This window comes from Rhipicephalus sanguineus, chromosome 3 (assembly GCF_013339695.2).
Source record: "Rhipicephalus sanguineus isolate Rsan-2018 chromosome 3, BIME_Rsan_1.4, whole genome shotgun sequence".
Taxonomy (NCBI): domain Eukaryota; kingdom Metazoa; phylum Arthropoda; class Arachnida; order Ixodida; family Ixodidae; genus Rhipicephalus; species Rhipicephalus sanguineus.
The window spans coordinates 121,933,167-121,949,675 of NC_051178.1; the positions used below are offsets into that span (position 1 = coordinate 121,933,167).

Genomic DNA, 16,509 nt, shown 5'->3' on the forward strand with positions numbered 1-16,509 from the left:
ACAGAAGGACAGACAGAAAGACAGACCAAAATTTCGGCGTTTAAGTTCCCCAAGAAAGACTATCGTCTTTAAAAATGGAGAAAGGACAAGCGGCGGGATGATTGTACCAGTAAAGGGTGCAATTGCCTCGAATGGGACGTTTGTCGTGGCCGGGCCTGTTCATGTGCATATCCCTCCTTGAAAGCGCGCTGGACGGCACCCGGCGCATGTTCACACTCAGAGCACTGTTTGGTCTGTGTCACTTACACAAGCGCGGCGTCGTCGTATCTTCTTTTTCACTCCGTGTACCGACACCGGAAACAATCAGGGCCGTCGTATCTAGTAGCGTTAGAAAAGTCATCGCTCATGGGCATGATGGAAGCCAACTATTAACACAAATCCTATACAAACCAAACGTGTGGTGATGAGCGAGGCGATTGAGAGAAGCCGAGCAAGCTAAACAATAAGGATACGGTGAACTTTATTGGCAAGAGTCCTGAGAGATAGTCAGATAGCCGTTAGGCAGCATGTCGGGCAAGTCCCACGCCGGGTCGGGCAGGCCAAGCCTACCGCCGCATCGTGGGCCCTGTGGAACTTTTTTTTTTTTTTTTGGTTAGTAGTAACCTTCACTGTCAGTTGGCTTCATCGCACGGTTGCTGATAACACGTGGCGAGGAAATAGAGTGCTTGACAGGCCGAGAAAATAGCGTCCGGGTTTCTTTCTTGGGAGGCAGTCGCAGCGCCGCAGTGTCTGCAACAGGTTAGATAAGAAGCAGTAGAGACACCTATTTCTCCACCAAGAAGAGGCACGGAACAGATCGTAGATACGACGTCCATGCGAGAGTCATTGGCGGGCGCAGGTTTCCAGTAGTCGCCTGCTGAGGAGTGCTAGACGGATTTTCGAAAAAAAAAAATGGCATCTTCGCCGCTCGTGAGCCTCGTTGATCCGAAGGAACAGTGCTTCGACTTGAAAAGAAACTTCGGGGAGTACATGCTGCAACATCTGCGCATCCATGCCAACTCTAAATGGGTGAGAAAATTTCGAGGATGGACCACTCATCGGTGCCTTTGGGTGTTTTTCTTTATTGTATCAAATTTTGACGTCCGTGCGACAGTGAAATGGGAACGTTCAGGAAATTGTTTGAGTCCTCGTTGAAATAAGGGTCGCCGAGGAGCTGGAGCACGTGTGCACGCGCCTCCTGTTGTCCACAATGGTTGCAACGCGTGGTCTTGTTGGTGAGTCATCTGAACAACCCTTATGCATCGCTAAACAATACACGTGGACATGAGAAGGCACATAAACACCCCACGCGGCTCTTTGCGGTGTCATTATGTGCATTCTCCTCATGCCCATGTGTCGTTCAGCGCTACATAAAAGTTGTTCCTGTTGCCCGATCAAATGAAGCATATGCGTACACGCACCGTTGAGTGCGATGTAATTTTTAGGGGCGAAGCTCCTTAAGGCGGCACCCGTTCGTCCCTCGTAGTCGTAGTCGTAGTCCGTAACCAGTCTTACGCTTTGACCTCCAAGGTGGTGCCGGTGGGAGATTTTTCCTGTGCGTTGTTGAACAATAAAAAATTCGCAGCGTGCGCGTTAACTAAAAGCCGAATTCTTCTGTCTCTCATTCCCCATTAGCAGCCATTGGCATGTTCCAGTAGAAAACGTTAGTAGAAGTAGAAGTGTGAGTGTTAGCTAAAAGCCGACTTCTTCTGTCTCTCATTCCCATTAGCAGGCATTGTTTACTTCCAAGGTAGTGCCTGGTGAGATTTCTCCTGTGCGTGATTAATCAATAACAATTTTGTTCAAAACGCTGTTGATTGATGAAATAAACCAACGAAAGACGCCAGATGTTTTGTAAAAGCAAAGCGGAAGAACGCCAGATGTTTCTAAAGCAAGAGGAAAAGACGCCAGCTGCTTAACGAAAGACGCCAGATGTTTTCTAAAGCAATGGTTTTCTAAACAATGAAAATTCACAGCGTACATGTAAAATTAAAGTGAGCTGCAAGTCGTCATAACTCATCGAACCTTTAGTATAAACGCGCCCTATCTCACGTCGGTGATGATGTACTGGGCAGAATTCACGGAAGATTCATGGTTTACCGATGAACCTCCGCAGCTTCGCCCACTCATCATCATTCACTCCGTGGAAATGCTGCGATTTTTTTTGTTCAAGATCACGTGCTTCCGCACAGACTGTTATTGAAAATTGGTACAGTAAAAGCAATTTGTGATTTACAGTAAAACCTCGGTGATACGATCACGGCTCGTGCGAATTTTGGGGTGATACGAATTTTTCTGTGGTCCCGGCCAAGGCCCATTAGCCTGCAATGTATTGGAGTACGGTTGTTGCGAACCGATTTGCACCCCGCGATGTTTGATACGAACGTACGCTAGCGCGCAGGTACGAACAGGTGCTGCCCGCGCTGTCGCGGAAGACGCGGCAGACACGCGCTGGCGCGGGCATGCGAGCTGAGCGACCATAAACGGTGCGTCGTTGCCTCCGAGATAGTGCGCGCGAATCTTAGAGGCCTTTAGGCGCCTTCGCGTTTAGATTACAGATGACGTTGACGTCGGGCTTTTTTTTTTTCCGACGCGTTGACGCGTGCTCCTGTGCCCGAGGCAGCAGCGTCTTTGTACTGTGTTAACACGTGCCTGCCGCGTCGATGCAGGCCATGTCCCCGCAATCAGACGTTCTATGAAACAAGACTGAAACTTAGGCTGCGGGTCCGTCATGAAGTCCCATAAAGGTGGACGAAGACCCCAAGAGACAAAGCGGACGGTCTGGGCGAAGGAGCTTGGCCTCTATCAATCGTGTGCAGAGCGCGCCTCAAGACACTTTCGCCGCAGTACTTTGGTGTCATGCAGAAAAGCGTAGTAAGCGTAGTAAGGTCACGGGGCACAACACATCTGGTTCATTAATTACACACGCGCGCATGCACCGTATATTTACGAGTACAAGTATGATCGTTGAAGTCTCTGCGGCCCTGAGAAACACTGAATCAAAACGTATGCCAACTTCCTTTTGTCGCATACTAACTTTCCATGTTTTCTGGTGATATGAATTTTGGATGACACGAATATTTTTGGTAATCCCGCGAGATTCGTATCACCGAGGTTTTACTGTATTTATTTATTTATTTATTTATTTATTTATTTATTTATTTATTTATTTATTTATTTATTTATTTATTTATTTATTTATTTATTTATTCATTTATACGCACGCCCGGGCACACACGCACTCCTCAGGAAGAAATCAGTTGAAGAAACATTAAAAAAGAAACGAACCACCAGTGAAACCTCACCACATCTGATTATAGATCGGGTCTCCTAGTAGGATGGCTGAGGGGAAAAAAAGACCTTTTCGTTAACACCGTCTTTCAGATCAACGGCACAACCCACGAAGCTGTGGCCTACGGTGAACTAGCTGAGCAGGTGGAGGCTGTGTGGACGGCGCTCTGCCGACTGGGTCTACAGGCTGGAGACAGGATCCTACTCCTCAGCACCAGCCGATTACAGCTGCTGCCCATGTTCCTGGGTGCAGCAAGCGCCAATATAGCGTCTATGTACGTGAGTCCAGGCTATGGACTAGGTAAGCGGAAGTCAAGATGTCCTTTTTTTGTTTTCCTTTTTGTTTTGTCTCCGGCTTTTAGAACACGCGCGCGCAAATTTTCTGAACGAGCTGTGTGCAATGATTGATTGACAACAGCATTGCAGGATGGGCGGTATAAAACAAGTCTTGTCCCTCCGAGTTGTTTCTGGTGCATGTATTTTCATTCTTATAGTGGTACCGCGTTTCTAACGGAAACGGAAATACATATCAGCTTATCGCGATGACATCTTAGTAAAATTGTAACGTGTAAAGAGTCCGTTCGGGAAGAAAGAAAAGCATAATTGGTTCTAACAGTCAAGATAATTATGACTGAGAAAAGCTAAAGCCAGCTGATAGCGCGAGGTTTCAAGGTGCAGTTTTAGCGGCATCCATTTTTCTTTTATTTCTTAGTTTCGTTCCCTCAAAAGCTCTTCATCTTGTTCTTTACTTGATTAATATTTAAAAAAAGAAGAGCAACATAAGTTTGGCCACAACTACAGTTGGATACAACTTGGGAAGGTAGGAGAGGCCCCGCCCAGGCGACTGAAGTGCGACCGCGGATTGCCTCCGCGGCTAAAGAAATAGTATCGCCCATGTACTCCGTGACGTTGTCCGACGGCGGTTTCACCGACCAAGCGGCTTATGACGTCAGTACAGAGCGCGCGATCATTGGTGCAGGCTTGTGTGCACCCGCCTTTGAGGTGGAAATGCGGCTGCCTTCTAAAGTTGAACCCGACTGCAGAGACGGTTGCCCTAAAATCAAAGAAATTTAAAACAAGCGCAACAATAACAAAGAAGCTAAAATAAGTGCATGAAGTTATCTGAACGTCATTAACAAAAATGAAAAACATTAGCAAGGCAAGCCGTCGGATTGCGCGCGCACACACACACACACACACACACACACACACACACACACACACACACACACACACACACACACACACACACACACACACACACACACACACACACACACACACAAACGTGCGCGCGCGCACGCACGCACGCACGCACACAGCTGCAAACACATAATAAAACAAGCATGTACAAAAGTAATCACAAATAGTTTATCAGTTTGTCGTCTACGACGAAATCACGAAGAGGCTTGAGAACTAATCTCTCTTTGTTCGGGCACGGTCACTATCAGGCACGGTCACCGTCGGTGTTCGGGCACGGTCACCGTCGAAACGGTGCAGACGAGAGCGAATGTTCATGTAGAGGACAATGGGCGTCGGCGCGCCCTCTTAAGCGAACGTCGAGTGCACTATTTCGCAGAAACCTTATGTTTCGAAACTAATAGTGCGACTAGAAGCATTCGAAGACGTTACATCCGTGTCCAATTGAGTAACGTATATGTGCTTGAAATGATGGCTTAACTGCAGCACAGCAATGTAATGCAGTAAAGCTTACAAGATGGATTGTGGCAAGTATCACTCACTCATTAAAAGTTATAAATACAACTGTTTTTTGCAAGAAACCATTACTCTGGAAAGGAGAGTGCGATTTTGCAAGATTACACAACCTCGCTCTCTTTTTCTTTTGTATGCTTTGTTTTCAAGGCATGGCATGCGGCACAGCTTTCGAACCGTCTGAATCACAGCAGTGTTAACAATCATCGTTAACAATTTGCACAAAAACACAGGATGAGTGCCAGTATTGTATTTTGCCTCGTTGCCTCAATTCGGTCATTTACTTTTCCACAAAAGGCGCGAAATTGAGTCAAAGTGTGGGATTTTACGCGCCAAAACCGTTATCCGATATTACGAGGCACATCGTTACTTGCAGATTGCCGATTATTTTTATTCGCCTGGAGTTCCCTACCGGGCACCTTTATCCAAGGAGACCTTTATCTAAGTACAAGAGTGCTTCGGCATTTTGCCACCATCGGAATGCAGCCACCATGCATGCACATAATTGAACCTATCACCTCCAGCCCGGCAACACTGGGCTACCACGACTGGTACAACCGATTCTCTCCAGTGCGGTAGGAATCTGTGTGTTCGCGGCTAAAAAATAAAAAAATGATGTGCGTGTGCAGATGTCCTCGCCGATGCGGTGCGGCCCCTGTCCTTAGCGGCCCTCTGCTGTGAACCATGTTGGGTTCAGGAAGCCGTCAAGCTACATCGTATGCTACCTTCTCTTAAGGTACGGGAATCGACACACTGCTAAACTCTTATGAACTATCCTGAAGGAAATATCGTCAGTCAAGAATGAATACAAGATTGGTATAGCAGCAGCGAGTACAACTTATTAGTCACAAGTATATCTAACGGCTACCATCACTATCCATCACAATTAACCAAAGAAGGGATTCTTTTCTTTTTTTGCCGAGGGGCTCGTTTCTTTGTCAGACACAACCAAATGAATCCAACCGAAAATTAGACCAAGGAAAGCGTACGTGAAATTAATTCTTGTCTCTAACTGTAGTGTAGCGATTATTACGTAAATTGAAATGAATTAGAGTGGACGAAAACTCACCCTTTCCTTTTGTGGGATCCTAACCAACAACCGTCGAAGGTTGTAGGTTCGGATCCCAAGTTGTAGGACAGGAAGGTGTCTCTAGGTCCAACGTTTTGACAAGTGGTGCCTTGAAGAAGACAAGACCATTTGTCGCAACGTTGGCTTCAGCGATGCCTTCCTGTTCAAGAACATCCATCTCCTCAAGCCTCCACTTTATCCCGAACTTCTGCCCTGTTTGGTTTTCAGTGTCACTGCAAGCAAATTACATAATACCCCTAATAAATGTACTTAATGGCTTCCTCTACGAAAGGATTGCGTTTACATGCATTTATAAATTAGAGTGAACGTTGTGTGAGCTTTCGTGTGAGGTTGTGTGAGCTTTTGCTTGTGAATCCCCTTCTTCCAGACTATCATAGTGCTCGATGAAGTGGCAGACAAACGGGACGGTGCGTCCGACTGCGTAATCACCTGGAGCGAGCTGCTGAAGAAGGGGCGCACAGTGAACGGAACACATCGTTCTTCGATCGAGTACCGGGAACAACATATCTGCTACATGACGTCAACGAGTGGTACGACCGGCAAGGCTAAAGTGGTCGTGCACACGCACGAATCTGTTCTAGCTAACGTCCAGTCAAACAGGTGATAATATATTTGACTGCCTCCTTGTATTAGGCACGGAAGTGTCATCGCGTTCGCGATTGCTGCTCTTTAGTATACGCACACATTCTTTGGCCAGGTCTGCAGGGGAAGACGTTTGTGACAACGTGACACCGTATCAAAAAATTACCCCAGTTTCACCCATCTATTGGTGTATCTGGGAACCGGAGCGTGATTACCCTGGACACTCATCAGTTGTCCGACTTTCTTTTTAACAACTCCATTGTTTAAAAAAAATTGGCTCGATCCTGGACATAGTGCGGTAATGGAGTGTCAAGAAGATGCCCAAAAGAGGGAACAGAGGTCTCATAGAGCATTTCATTTCAGGACAGCACAGCTGTTACAGCAAGTAAATATACCACACAGTTGGCAAATAAATAGAGCGTGCCGTTGGAGGTTCACCGCAACGAATAAAAAGCAAAAATACCTTTTAAAAAGTCACATTCTCGCCGTAAGGGCGAAGCAATCAATGCGACAGCAACAAATTGAAATGTTATACGAAGTAAGACTGGCAGCTAACTCCTTTAGGATCAAATTTCGCGTAACTCCACCAAAGGATAGCGTAAGGGAATACGGCCACTCCAGGGAGCGAAGCGCTTTTCGTGCTGTCTTGCCTCAAAGCGAAGTAAGCGGTGAAAGCACAGCACGTGCAAGGGTACGAGCCGTCTACTGTCGAGATAGCGCGCGCGACCGCACCATTTTGATCAAAGTTCGCAGTTCCTGCCCGAGTGATGCAGCCCCCCACCCCCTTCTCCTTCCCACCGGCTCCCCTTCATGCTCCTTAGCTCAATGGAGCCGGCCGGCGTGTTTGATCTCTGCTTGAACCGCGCCTGTCTTTAGCCTTCGCAAGCTTTCGCTCACGCATAGCGCATACGACGCGCTGGGCGATGTTATCAATTTAGACTTTACATGGAATTTGACGGCGACGCCAAAAATGCGCCTCGAGTGTCCATATAATTGCTATCGCAATAAAATGAAAGAACAACGTCGCGTATTTGGTTGCCACTTTTAAGGACCTGACCCTTTACTCGGTTTTTACTGCCGCTAAAGCTTTGGTTGCAGTAGATTGCCATCACTTGCGGTGCTTCGTATTTCTAGCCAGGGTGTCGGAACGAAATGTTTTTCGTTTCGGTTTTAGTTTCGTTATACCGCAAAAAGTTCCGTTTCGTTTCTGTTCCGGAACGAAAAAAAAAAAAACGTTCTGTAACGGTTCGTAACGGTTTTTTTTCTTTGTATAAAAAAAGAAAGTATGAAAAAGGTAAAGCAATCATTTAAAAAAAAACATTGGATTTGTGATGTAGTTACTTGCTCTCCTCTTAAAGTGGGACAAGGGTAAAACACGTTCTTCAGAGGAGCGGAAGTAACTGTACCACGTATTCCTACCAACTAGCACAAACCAGTATTCATTTCAAAGTCATGGTATTTATTTTCTCACAAGAAAAATACGAATTTTTTTAGTTGGCTTAATTCTTTGTGTCAAGGGAGTGAGCGCGATCTCAGAAGCAGCACGCCATTGAGTGTACTCTCTGATGTGCGAGACCGCTGTTCTGATAAAAAGATCGCCAGGTTTGCGCAGAACACGCAGAACAGTCACAGCGAAAGCTGGAAGAGCAGACTTTGTAGAGCCCGTTGTTATCTCTTGGGGCAACTAATATAGTAAACATGCAACGTACCCACTACGTCATAAATCGACGCAATTTTTCTGAAGTAGCGAAGTTCCCACTATGCCATTTTTCTTCATTCTTCGGAGAATCGCGGTACCCGAAATACATCTGTAAGCCATTATCTGAACTTTGTGCTGTGGCTGATAATGAAGAATTATGGCAGAGCACTTTGCAGTGGGTGGGAAGGAGTGTTGCGGAATGGGCGCCTCCATTCGATTCCAATTCCATTCCGGGGAATTAGAACTTGCCGCAATTCCATTCCTTTAAATTCCTCGGAAAGAAAAAAACTCAGCCCATTGGCACTCAGGGAATGGCCTGGCAGTCCGATTCCATTCCCGTAATTCCTCAACGTAGGAAAGGCATCTTGATAGTTTTATCGAGTTAAGAATGAACGCCCCATAAAGCTGATGTCATCAGATGCATTAAGAACTGCAAAAGTACGCAAAACACGTTGCCAAGGTCGAGGAATAGTAGCTTGGTGACATATGTCGTGCAGTACAACAACCCTACTAATTCCCATAGGGGCAGTTCTCCCGCTACCGATAGTATTTGCGTGGTCAACATGTTTGAACGAATGGTGGTGTTTCAATATTGTTTAAGCTTAAATCTCTTAATGCTAAAATGACGACATAGCGTATTTTTATGCTGACAAAAGCGCCTTTGCATCGAATACGGAACACTGGGCCGCACTGCCCGTCAGCACTCACGCTTGTCAAGCGCGCCTCGCAAGCATGGATGGGGTGAGGAGAACTTTCTGTGTTCGCCTCTGCGTAGATATGCAATGTCTTCCTTGTCGCAAAGGTTATTTACGTGTGTCAGGTACTAAACTGCTCGTGAGATAAAGATAAGGCTGTGCATAGAGTATTCGCCACTTTCGGGTGGGGGTATCAATGGGAACCAACGCGCAGGGGTAATTTGTTTCTCCCTTCGGTATCTGCTCGGATAATGCATTTGTTTGTACACTATGCCTCCGTTTGTAGTAGGCGCGTTGCTTATAAATGTACCGTGCTTGTAGTCAGCTAAGTCATTTTAAAAATACTGCTTTACTAACTTGCGAGGCTCTGACTTACTAACGTTTGAAGCTTGAAAAACAACACGTAGACGAAAACGTCCTCTATTTTCGGAAAAGGACGTAATTCCATTCCCATTCCATTCTTCCGAGCGTTGTCCCCATTCCATTGCGGGGTCGCGAAAATGCTGAAGATTCCGGAGTCATTCCAATTCCGGAGTGGTAAATCCGCAACACTGGTGGGAAGCATTAAACCACACACTCTTTGCGCTATTAGCATTGTGTGATGACTGGTTGTTATTTTACTCTTCTGCCACCCCTATATTACATATGTTAACGCGATTCCTTGCCCGACATGACGCCTGTGTAGAGTATTTTTGCGATGGAGTTATAAGCACCGGCGTGACACTGTGGTGGAAGACCCGACTGCCACGCAGAGGGCGCGGATCCTAGAAATTTGTTTCTCATTTAATTTTTTCTTATGCCACGCGATAGCGGTCACGTACACCGGCGGCTGCGGACAACTATGGAGCCAAAATCGGCAGTTGTGATCTCATAACAGCTTTCGCTGTAACAAACTTCAGCGCCGACAATGCCCTCTCCACTTTGGCCTGCTTGACAGGCGCGCAAAAGTCCACTTGCGTTAATATGAACATCTCTGGTTGCCACTGTTCTCGTTTTTCGCACAATTTCAACATATTTTTGCTTTGGATTTCCTGTCTGAGGTACGCGCTAATACTATACCCTGAGATATGCTCACATTGCATGAGCTCAGTTCTTCCGGATTGCAAAATTTTCTCGTGAACCGAAAAACGATTGAAAAAATTTCGGTTTCACTCCGGAACGAAATAATAAATAACGTTTCGGTTACGTTTTCGTTCCGGTCAAAAATATCGTTTTTTTTTTTCGTTTTTCGTTTTCGGTTTTCGTTCCGTTCCGACACTCTGTTTCTAGCTAAACTGCAACGTTTCCTTTTTTCTTTTTCTTTTTTTCATCTCGCCGAGTTCAGCCATCCTGCTTACATGACGCTGAACACAGATGACGTGGTGCTCGCCACCACTTCTCTGGGTCACGTGTACGCGCTCTTCGACGTTGTCTGCAAGGCCATTGTACAGGGAGCGTCGGCTGCCTTTGTTGAGACCGCTGACGATGTGCTCGAGGCGCTACACACGCACAAGGTATAGTATATGTATATACACGGAACGCCGAGTCTGACCGCTGATTCGTTGACCGTGTAATTAAAGAGAAAGCAACGACGTCGAATGTAGTGCTATGAGTTCTCTTCTCTGCGATGCATGGCGCCTATATTTCGACGAGATCGAGAAGATCGACACCTTCATTTTATCCAGCTGGTAACGTGTAAAAGTGTCGCGTTGCGAGTCGAGGCTTGTGTTGTAGGGATTTAAGGTATCAGCGATATCTGAGAAAAATACTATATCGGAGTATGCTACCGGCTCGAGGGCACCAAGACAAGAAAGATGCTGCGCTGTCAGCGCTGTGTGTCGCCCTCTTTATTGTCCTGGTGTCTTCGTGCTGGCAGTATGCTGTCATGAATTTCCAACAAGCCCAAGCCGCCGCCCTTGTGTACTAAATGGGGTTTCGCAATGAATGTGCTAGGCAACACCTCAGCGACGATGGTAGTATCTGACATGGTAATTTTAGGTAGTAATAAAGATATACTAGTTTGGAAATTAGTGGAATACTGCTCAACTGCCAATAAATAGAGTGCGTGAGATGTTAACTTTAAGTTAGAATGAAGGTTTACTAGTTCAGTGAGTAAGGAGAGCGCGGTAGTGGCGGCAGCAGTTTCGCTATGGAGCTGCATCTCGGTGTGTGGCTTTGCTGCATGAGTTCTCATTTTTGACGAATGGTTTGAGCGGGCGTCTGGTGCTCTTAGCTAGTAACAAGATATGATGACGTACAAGGTTTCTGACCAGCTTGCCTAGAACAAAAAGCACTGCAGGTCATTCGCAGCACACCCCTTCGTTATATTTCTTTTACCACAGTACTCTAGCCGTTATTTCAAGTTACATACGTAAGATTTCGACGTTTTTTTTTTTTTTAGGAAAGGGTTGGAATATTGTATTTACACGATTGTACGTCAACCAATTTTTATCTAAACTTGAAATCCGATCTTGGGGGGGGGGGGGGGGGGCGGGGTTGACTTACAATCGAAACTGAAACTAGTTTCGGTTGTAAGGTCGACTTACGCCCGAAACTGAAACAAACAAAAAATTAGGTGCTCTGTGGCATGGTGACGGCATTATGTTTACGTTCCGGCTCTAGCTGTGACGTACACTCTATTTTCTCGTGTATAACCCGCAGCCTCAGCAACGGTTCGTGGAAAATTTTCTAAAAATGATTCCCGCGTATTACCGCGAAGGTAGCTTTTCTGCATAGCTTTAAAGCACTGCCGTGAAGCCACCTTTGCACACCGGAATCCGAGTTCTTTTTGTTTTTGTTTTGTCTTTTTAAGCGACATCGTAAATAAGTTTTTTTTTTTTTATGAAATGCGCTCGCCCTTTTCTCTCTTCCTTCCTTTCTTTCTTTCTTTTTTGCCGTGAGATTTTAGGGGAGGAGGGTCGACCTACATTCGAGTTGACTTAAATCGTGTAAATACGGTACTTGAGCTAGAGCAGCAGTTCTGCTGCCGGGAAGTTTCGATAATACGTAAAATCTGTGTAATTATATTTCTAATGACTTTGCAGAGCAATCAAAATATATACTATGACATTTTTCAGCAACTAGCTGTTCCTTTTCTCCTTGTTCTCAACAGGTCACTGCCTTGAGCACGACACCTTACACGGCACGGTGCATACTGGAAAACGAGAAGCGCAAGGACTACGACCTCAGCTGCCTAAAACATCTCACGAGCGCGACCGCCAGCATTAACGAGGACGTGGCAAAGGCACTCTTCGAGGAACTAAATCTCAAGTCGTTTACTCAGCGTAAGTGGTTCCATTATTTTACTACGTCCAAACAAACCCGTCGCTCCATATATTCTGGCAACGTCTGAATTCAAGGCTCACTTCATTGTAGCGCATTTAAATGTGACAGCATTGTTTGCGTGGCCTAAGCGCAATTTCCAGAATATGGCTAGCCAACAGTGACCAACAGCCACCATAGCCCCCCTGTCCCTCAGGCGTGCGCCCGAGGGACAGGCTGGGAACAGGGAGGGGGGGGAGGGTGGGGGGGAGGGGGGAGAAGGGGACTTCCCTCCTAGTCACCTAAGCGGGAGGTGCCCATCATTATTTAAGAAGCAGGCTTATGGCAACGCAGGTTTTCCACGATAATGGCAGCAGAATCCCCCTAATGTTGCGTTCCAAAAAATTCACTTCCATCTTTACTCATGGAAAGCCACTCATGACAGCCACCATTAAACCAATGCTTGCGTTACGGGTCCAGGGTCCTCCTCACAGACCGTACAACGGCTTCCTGATAGAGCTTAGTTCTTTTAATGTTAATTAATCTTCTCATTTATATTTCGCATTAATGATAATTTTCCATGTTTGCTACTTATGTATATGGAGATTTTTTTTCTCGTCACCTCTCCTGCTTGGGCCCGAATGCGGCCTGCAGTATGTATAAATATAAAACAAAAAATAAGAAATAAATAATAGCTTTACACGACTGATCCTTCCGTATTTCACTGGTGCTTTTTTCAATTTGTAGCCCTGAAAATGGTTCTGTTTATAGGCGAGCCCAGAAAGTACTTTTGAAAGTCCACTTGCCTTGCATAATTCTTTTTTTTTCTTTTTTGTAGCCTTAGCTACACTTGCCTTGCCTAGGCAGTTTCGCGTGGCTCCTCAGGAGCCGTGCTGCGCATGCGCGAGGATCAGTGATGTCACACAGCTGGCGCATCGGAGCCGGCACCTCCCGCGCACTCCGCCGCTGCCGCGCGCGACTCGCTGCCGCCGGTATGCGCTTTCCAGAGGAGTGACGTCGTAGCCGAGGTAGACGGACTGGCGCTGGTGCGCGCGCAGTTATTCGCCTTCCCTGTGCAGTCGCCGTCTGACACTGCGCTGGAGCCGCTTGATAGCGCCTCTGACTGGCGTTTGCCAGTGTGGTTTAGCCATGGAGAAGGAGAGCGCAAATGCTGCTCAACGGCGCAGAAAAGCGGAGGAGCTCAACTCATCGGATCCCGAAGTAGTTGCATGGCAAAATAAATATACATGTGCCACATAATATGTATACGTGTGTGTCATTGGAGCAGCAGTAAGCATGATAATCAAGCTAATCCTAGACAATCAGGAAAGCTAAGAACAATCAGCTGAACCTTTGCTAACGCTACGTTATCCTGGCATAGCCGAGTTAAGCCACTGCAACATTTTGTTCACAAGTGCAGTTTGAACAAAAAACCCAGCGGTTCTTGGTTTGATGGCGATACAAGTGCTCTGCGAATAGTAACCATAGTGCATGATTTTCTAACTCTCAAGCCCGCGTCCCCGCTGTTTCTTTTTCTACATTTTATTTTATTTTTCTTTTGTCTTTCCTGTGGTGTAGGTGGCGGTGTTGCAGCAGGCGGTTGTCTTTTCTGTGCATTGTGCATTGTGCATTGCGCATTTCTTTTCAGGGGCACCAACAGAAAAGCTTCTAGCTGTTTTTGGGCACTATAGATACACGTATGACTAGTATTGTTATTATGAGGATAAAAATCTCTTTATTCTCTACGCGACTGCAGTGTACGGCCAGTCGGAGATTCCCTTCGTCACGGCGGGCCTTTACAGCGCACCATGCCGTTTTAAGTCGATAGGCCGCTTGGGCATGGGTGTCGAAGCAATGGTGAGTTTGCCAACATTCTCGCTCAAAACTGGGTAATGTAAAATTAAAGCGGCGCATGATTCAGTTTGCAGACTCGCTCTCTCTCTGTTTTCCTCCCTCCTGAGTGATCTTGTTGTATGACTCACCCTTTGAAATAATGCAGGCGGCTAATGACATTCAATGCCTTGAACAAAGAAGGAAAGCTTTGCGTTTACAATTTCTTTCCTTGCTTCGAGACCTAGCAGTTAGCCCTTCACTCTATCTATCGTCTTCGACATCAGGGTATACTCGCCACCATAATCTTCCTTATTCACTGAAGCCATGTTTTACATTAAAAGATTAATATTATTAATGTTTTCATTTTGTCCTTGCGCTGCAATCGAGTGGAATAATTATTTGTTGCCTTTCGCCACGATTTGAAACTGTGCAACTTTATTAACTTTGTTTACGTTTGCTTTGTTTGTCTTTTTACTAACCTTCCTTGTAGCTGTACAAGGTTTGCGATATTGAATAAAGACAGAGTAAACGTTCTGCATCGCGCTTCTACAGGTGAGAGACGTCGAGACGGGCAAGCCCCTCGGACCGTGGGAACAAGGCGAGCTCGTGGTTCGAAGTCCGGGTCTGATGCTCGCGTACTGGGGTAGGTTGCACGAGCCCGCCACTGACAGCCAAGGCTGGTACAGCACAGGTATACACGTACGCTCGTTGCGTTTGTATATTGTAAGAATACAGTGAGCCCAGCGAAGCAATAAAGCTCACCGCTCGAGCTGGTATGGATGAATTATATCTGGGTTATGTAAATGTTATCGCCTAGTGTAGGTTGCGCGCGAGTTAACGTAGTGTTGAAGAAGAAATGTTTATTAAGGCGAAAGCTTTAGAGGCCTCATCAAGCACGAGCTCTAACCGTGAGCGTCAACACGAGTGATATAAAAAGCATCACGCGATTACGTCACCATACGACGTCATCACGACATCACAGATCTCCAAAATTTATGACGTCACAATGACGTCATCATGACGTCACATATCTTGCCGTCATGTAAGGACGCCATCAGTACTTTGACTGAGATAAAAAGGAAGAAGATGGCTTTCGCCTTCGAGTAGTCCTAGGCGAATGCATAGGGGACCCTGTAGTTAAGTTTAGCAACGACTTCCTCTGAAACACCTGTAGTATATAATGCGTGCCTGTCCATGCAGTCTTACTTATCTAATCTAACCTAATCTAATATCCACGCGTAGGCGACCAATGCTACTACGACGAAGATGGTTGGCTGTATCTGGTGCAACGGATGAGCGACTTCTTTTGCTGTCGCGGTGCGAAGGTCTCGCCAGTGCTAGTGGAGAAAGTGCTGCACAAATGTTCGACAGTGCACGATTGCGCCGTCGTCGGACTTCCGCACCACGAGGCCGGCCACGTGGCACACGCCGTCATTGTGCGAAAGCCAGAAGCAAGCACATTGGGAGCTGCACACTTCACGCGATTCGTAGAAGGTTCGTCTTATCTCCAACAGAATTTGGGCGAGCGTTCAGTGAAACAGAGAAAGGCGTGGCCTGGTTGAAGCGCTTTGTCAAGATTCGTGAAATATTCCGATAGAAGTCAACGTTGATGCTTAGGAAAGATGGACTTGGAACATCCACTGGAATGCCGAATGATTTATTTTTCTCTAGAGATTACGAAAAGAAATGTAACTAATGCCAAGAATCAAAAACGCATATTTCGTCTTTCAATGCACGAGCTTTTTTGTGCAAGCCCGTTCAAGCTAGCACCTTAATAACGGGCAGTATAACTCATAGTGGTGCCAACATTTAAAACAAAAGATTAACGGGTATTTACCCGCCACGGTGGTCCAGCGGTATGTGGGGCTCGACTGCTGCACCGCAGGTCGCGGGATCGAATCCCGGCTGCGGCGACCGCATTTTCGATGGAGACGAAAATGCTTGAGACCCGTGTACTTAGATCTAGGTGCACGTTAAAGAACACCAGATGGTCAAAATTGCCGGAGCCCTCCACTACGGCGTCTCTCATAATCAAATCGTTGTTTTGGGACGTTAAACCCCAACAATTATTAAGAACAGGCATTTCTCACATATCGCGGTGTTTATTTATCAGCCGAGAAAATTGAGCAGCAATTAGTGTATTGCTAAAAATATCTTAGATATGTCACGTATGCCTAAATATGCTTCAATGATTTCTTGATAATTAAGTGAGCACTTCTGAGAGTCACAAGATGTATTATAATTCCCGATGTAAAATTCTTGACACACTCCGAGGCTTACGTTGGCTGAGCACTATGTGATTAAATGATGCGTTCTGCCCCTGTTTAACTCCCCCGCATTCTTGTTTCCTCTCTTTCCCTTTTCCTCGCTTTCCAGAAACGCACCGA

At 46.2% G+C, this 16,509-nt stretch overlaps 1 protein-coding gene across 1 annotated transcript; it reads left to right on the plus strand.

The window, feature by feature from the left end:
- Window positions 1-865: 865 nt before the first annotated feature.
- On the plus strand, window positions 866-15,684 carry LOC119385793 (uncharacterized). The gene is made up of 9 exons (XM_037653176.2): window positions 866-1,008; window positions 3,364-3,571; window positions 5,613-5,719; window positions 6,441-6,673; window positions 10,374-10,542; window positions 12,141-12,312; window positions 14,046-14,146; window positions 14,675-14,813; window positions 15,365-15,684. Exons 1-9 carry the CDS (start codon window positions 892-894, stop codon window positions 15,682-15,684), a joined length of 1,566 nt encoding a protein of 521 aa, XP_037509104.1. The 5' UTR covers window positions 866-891.
- The last annotated feature ends 825 nt before the right edge of the window (window positions 15,685-16,509 follow it).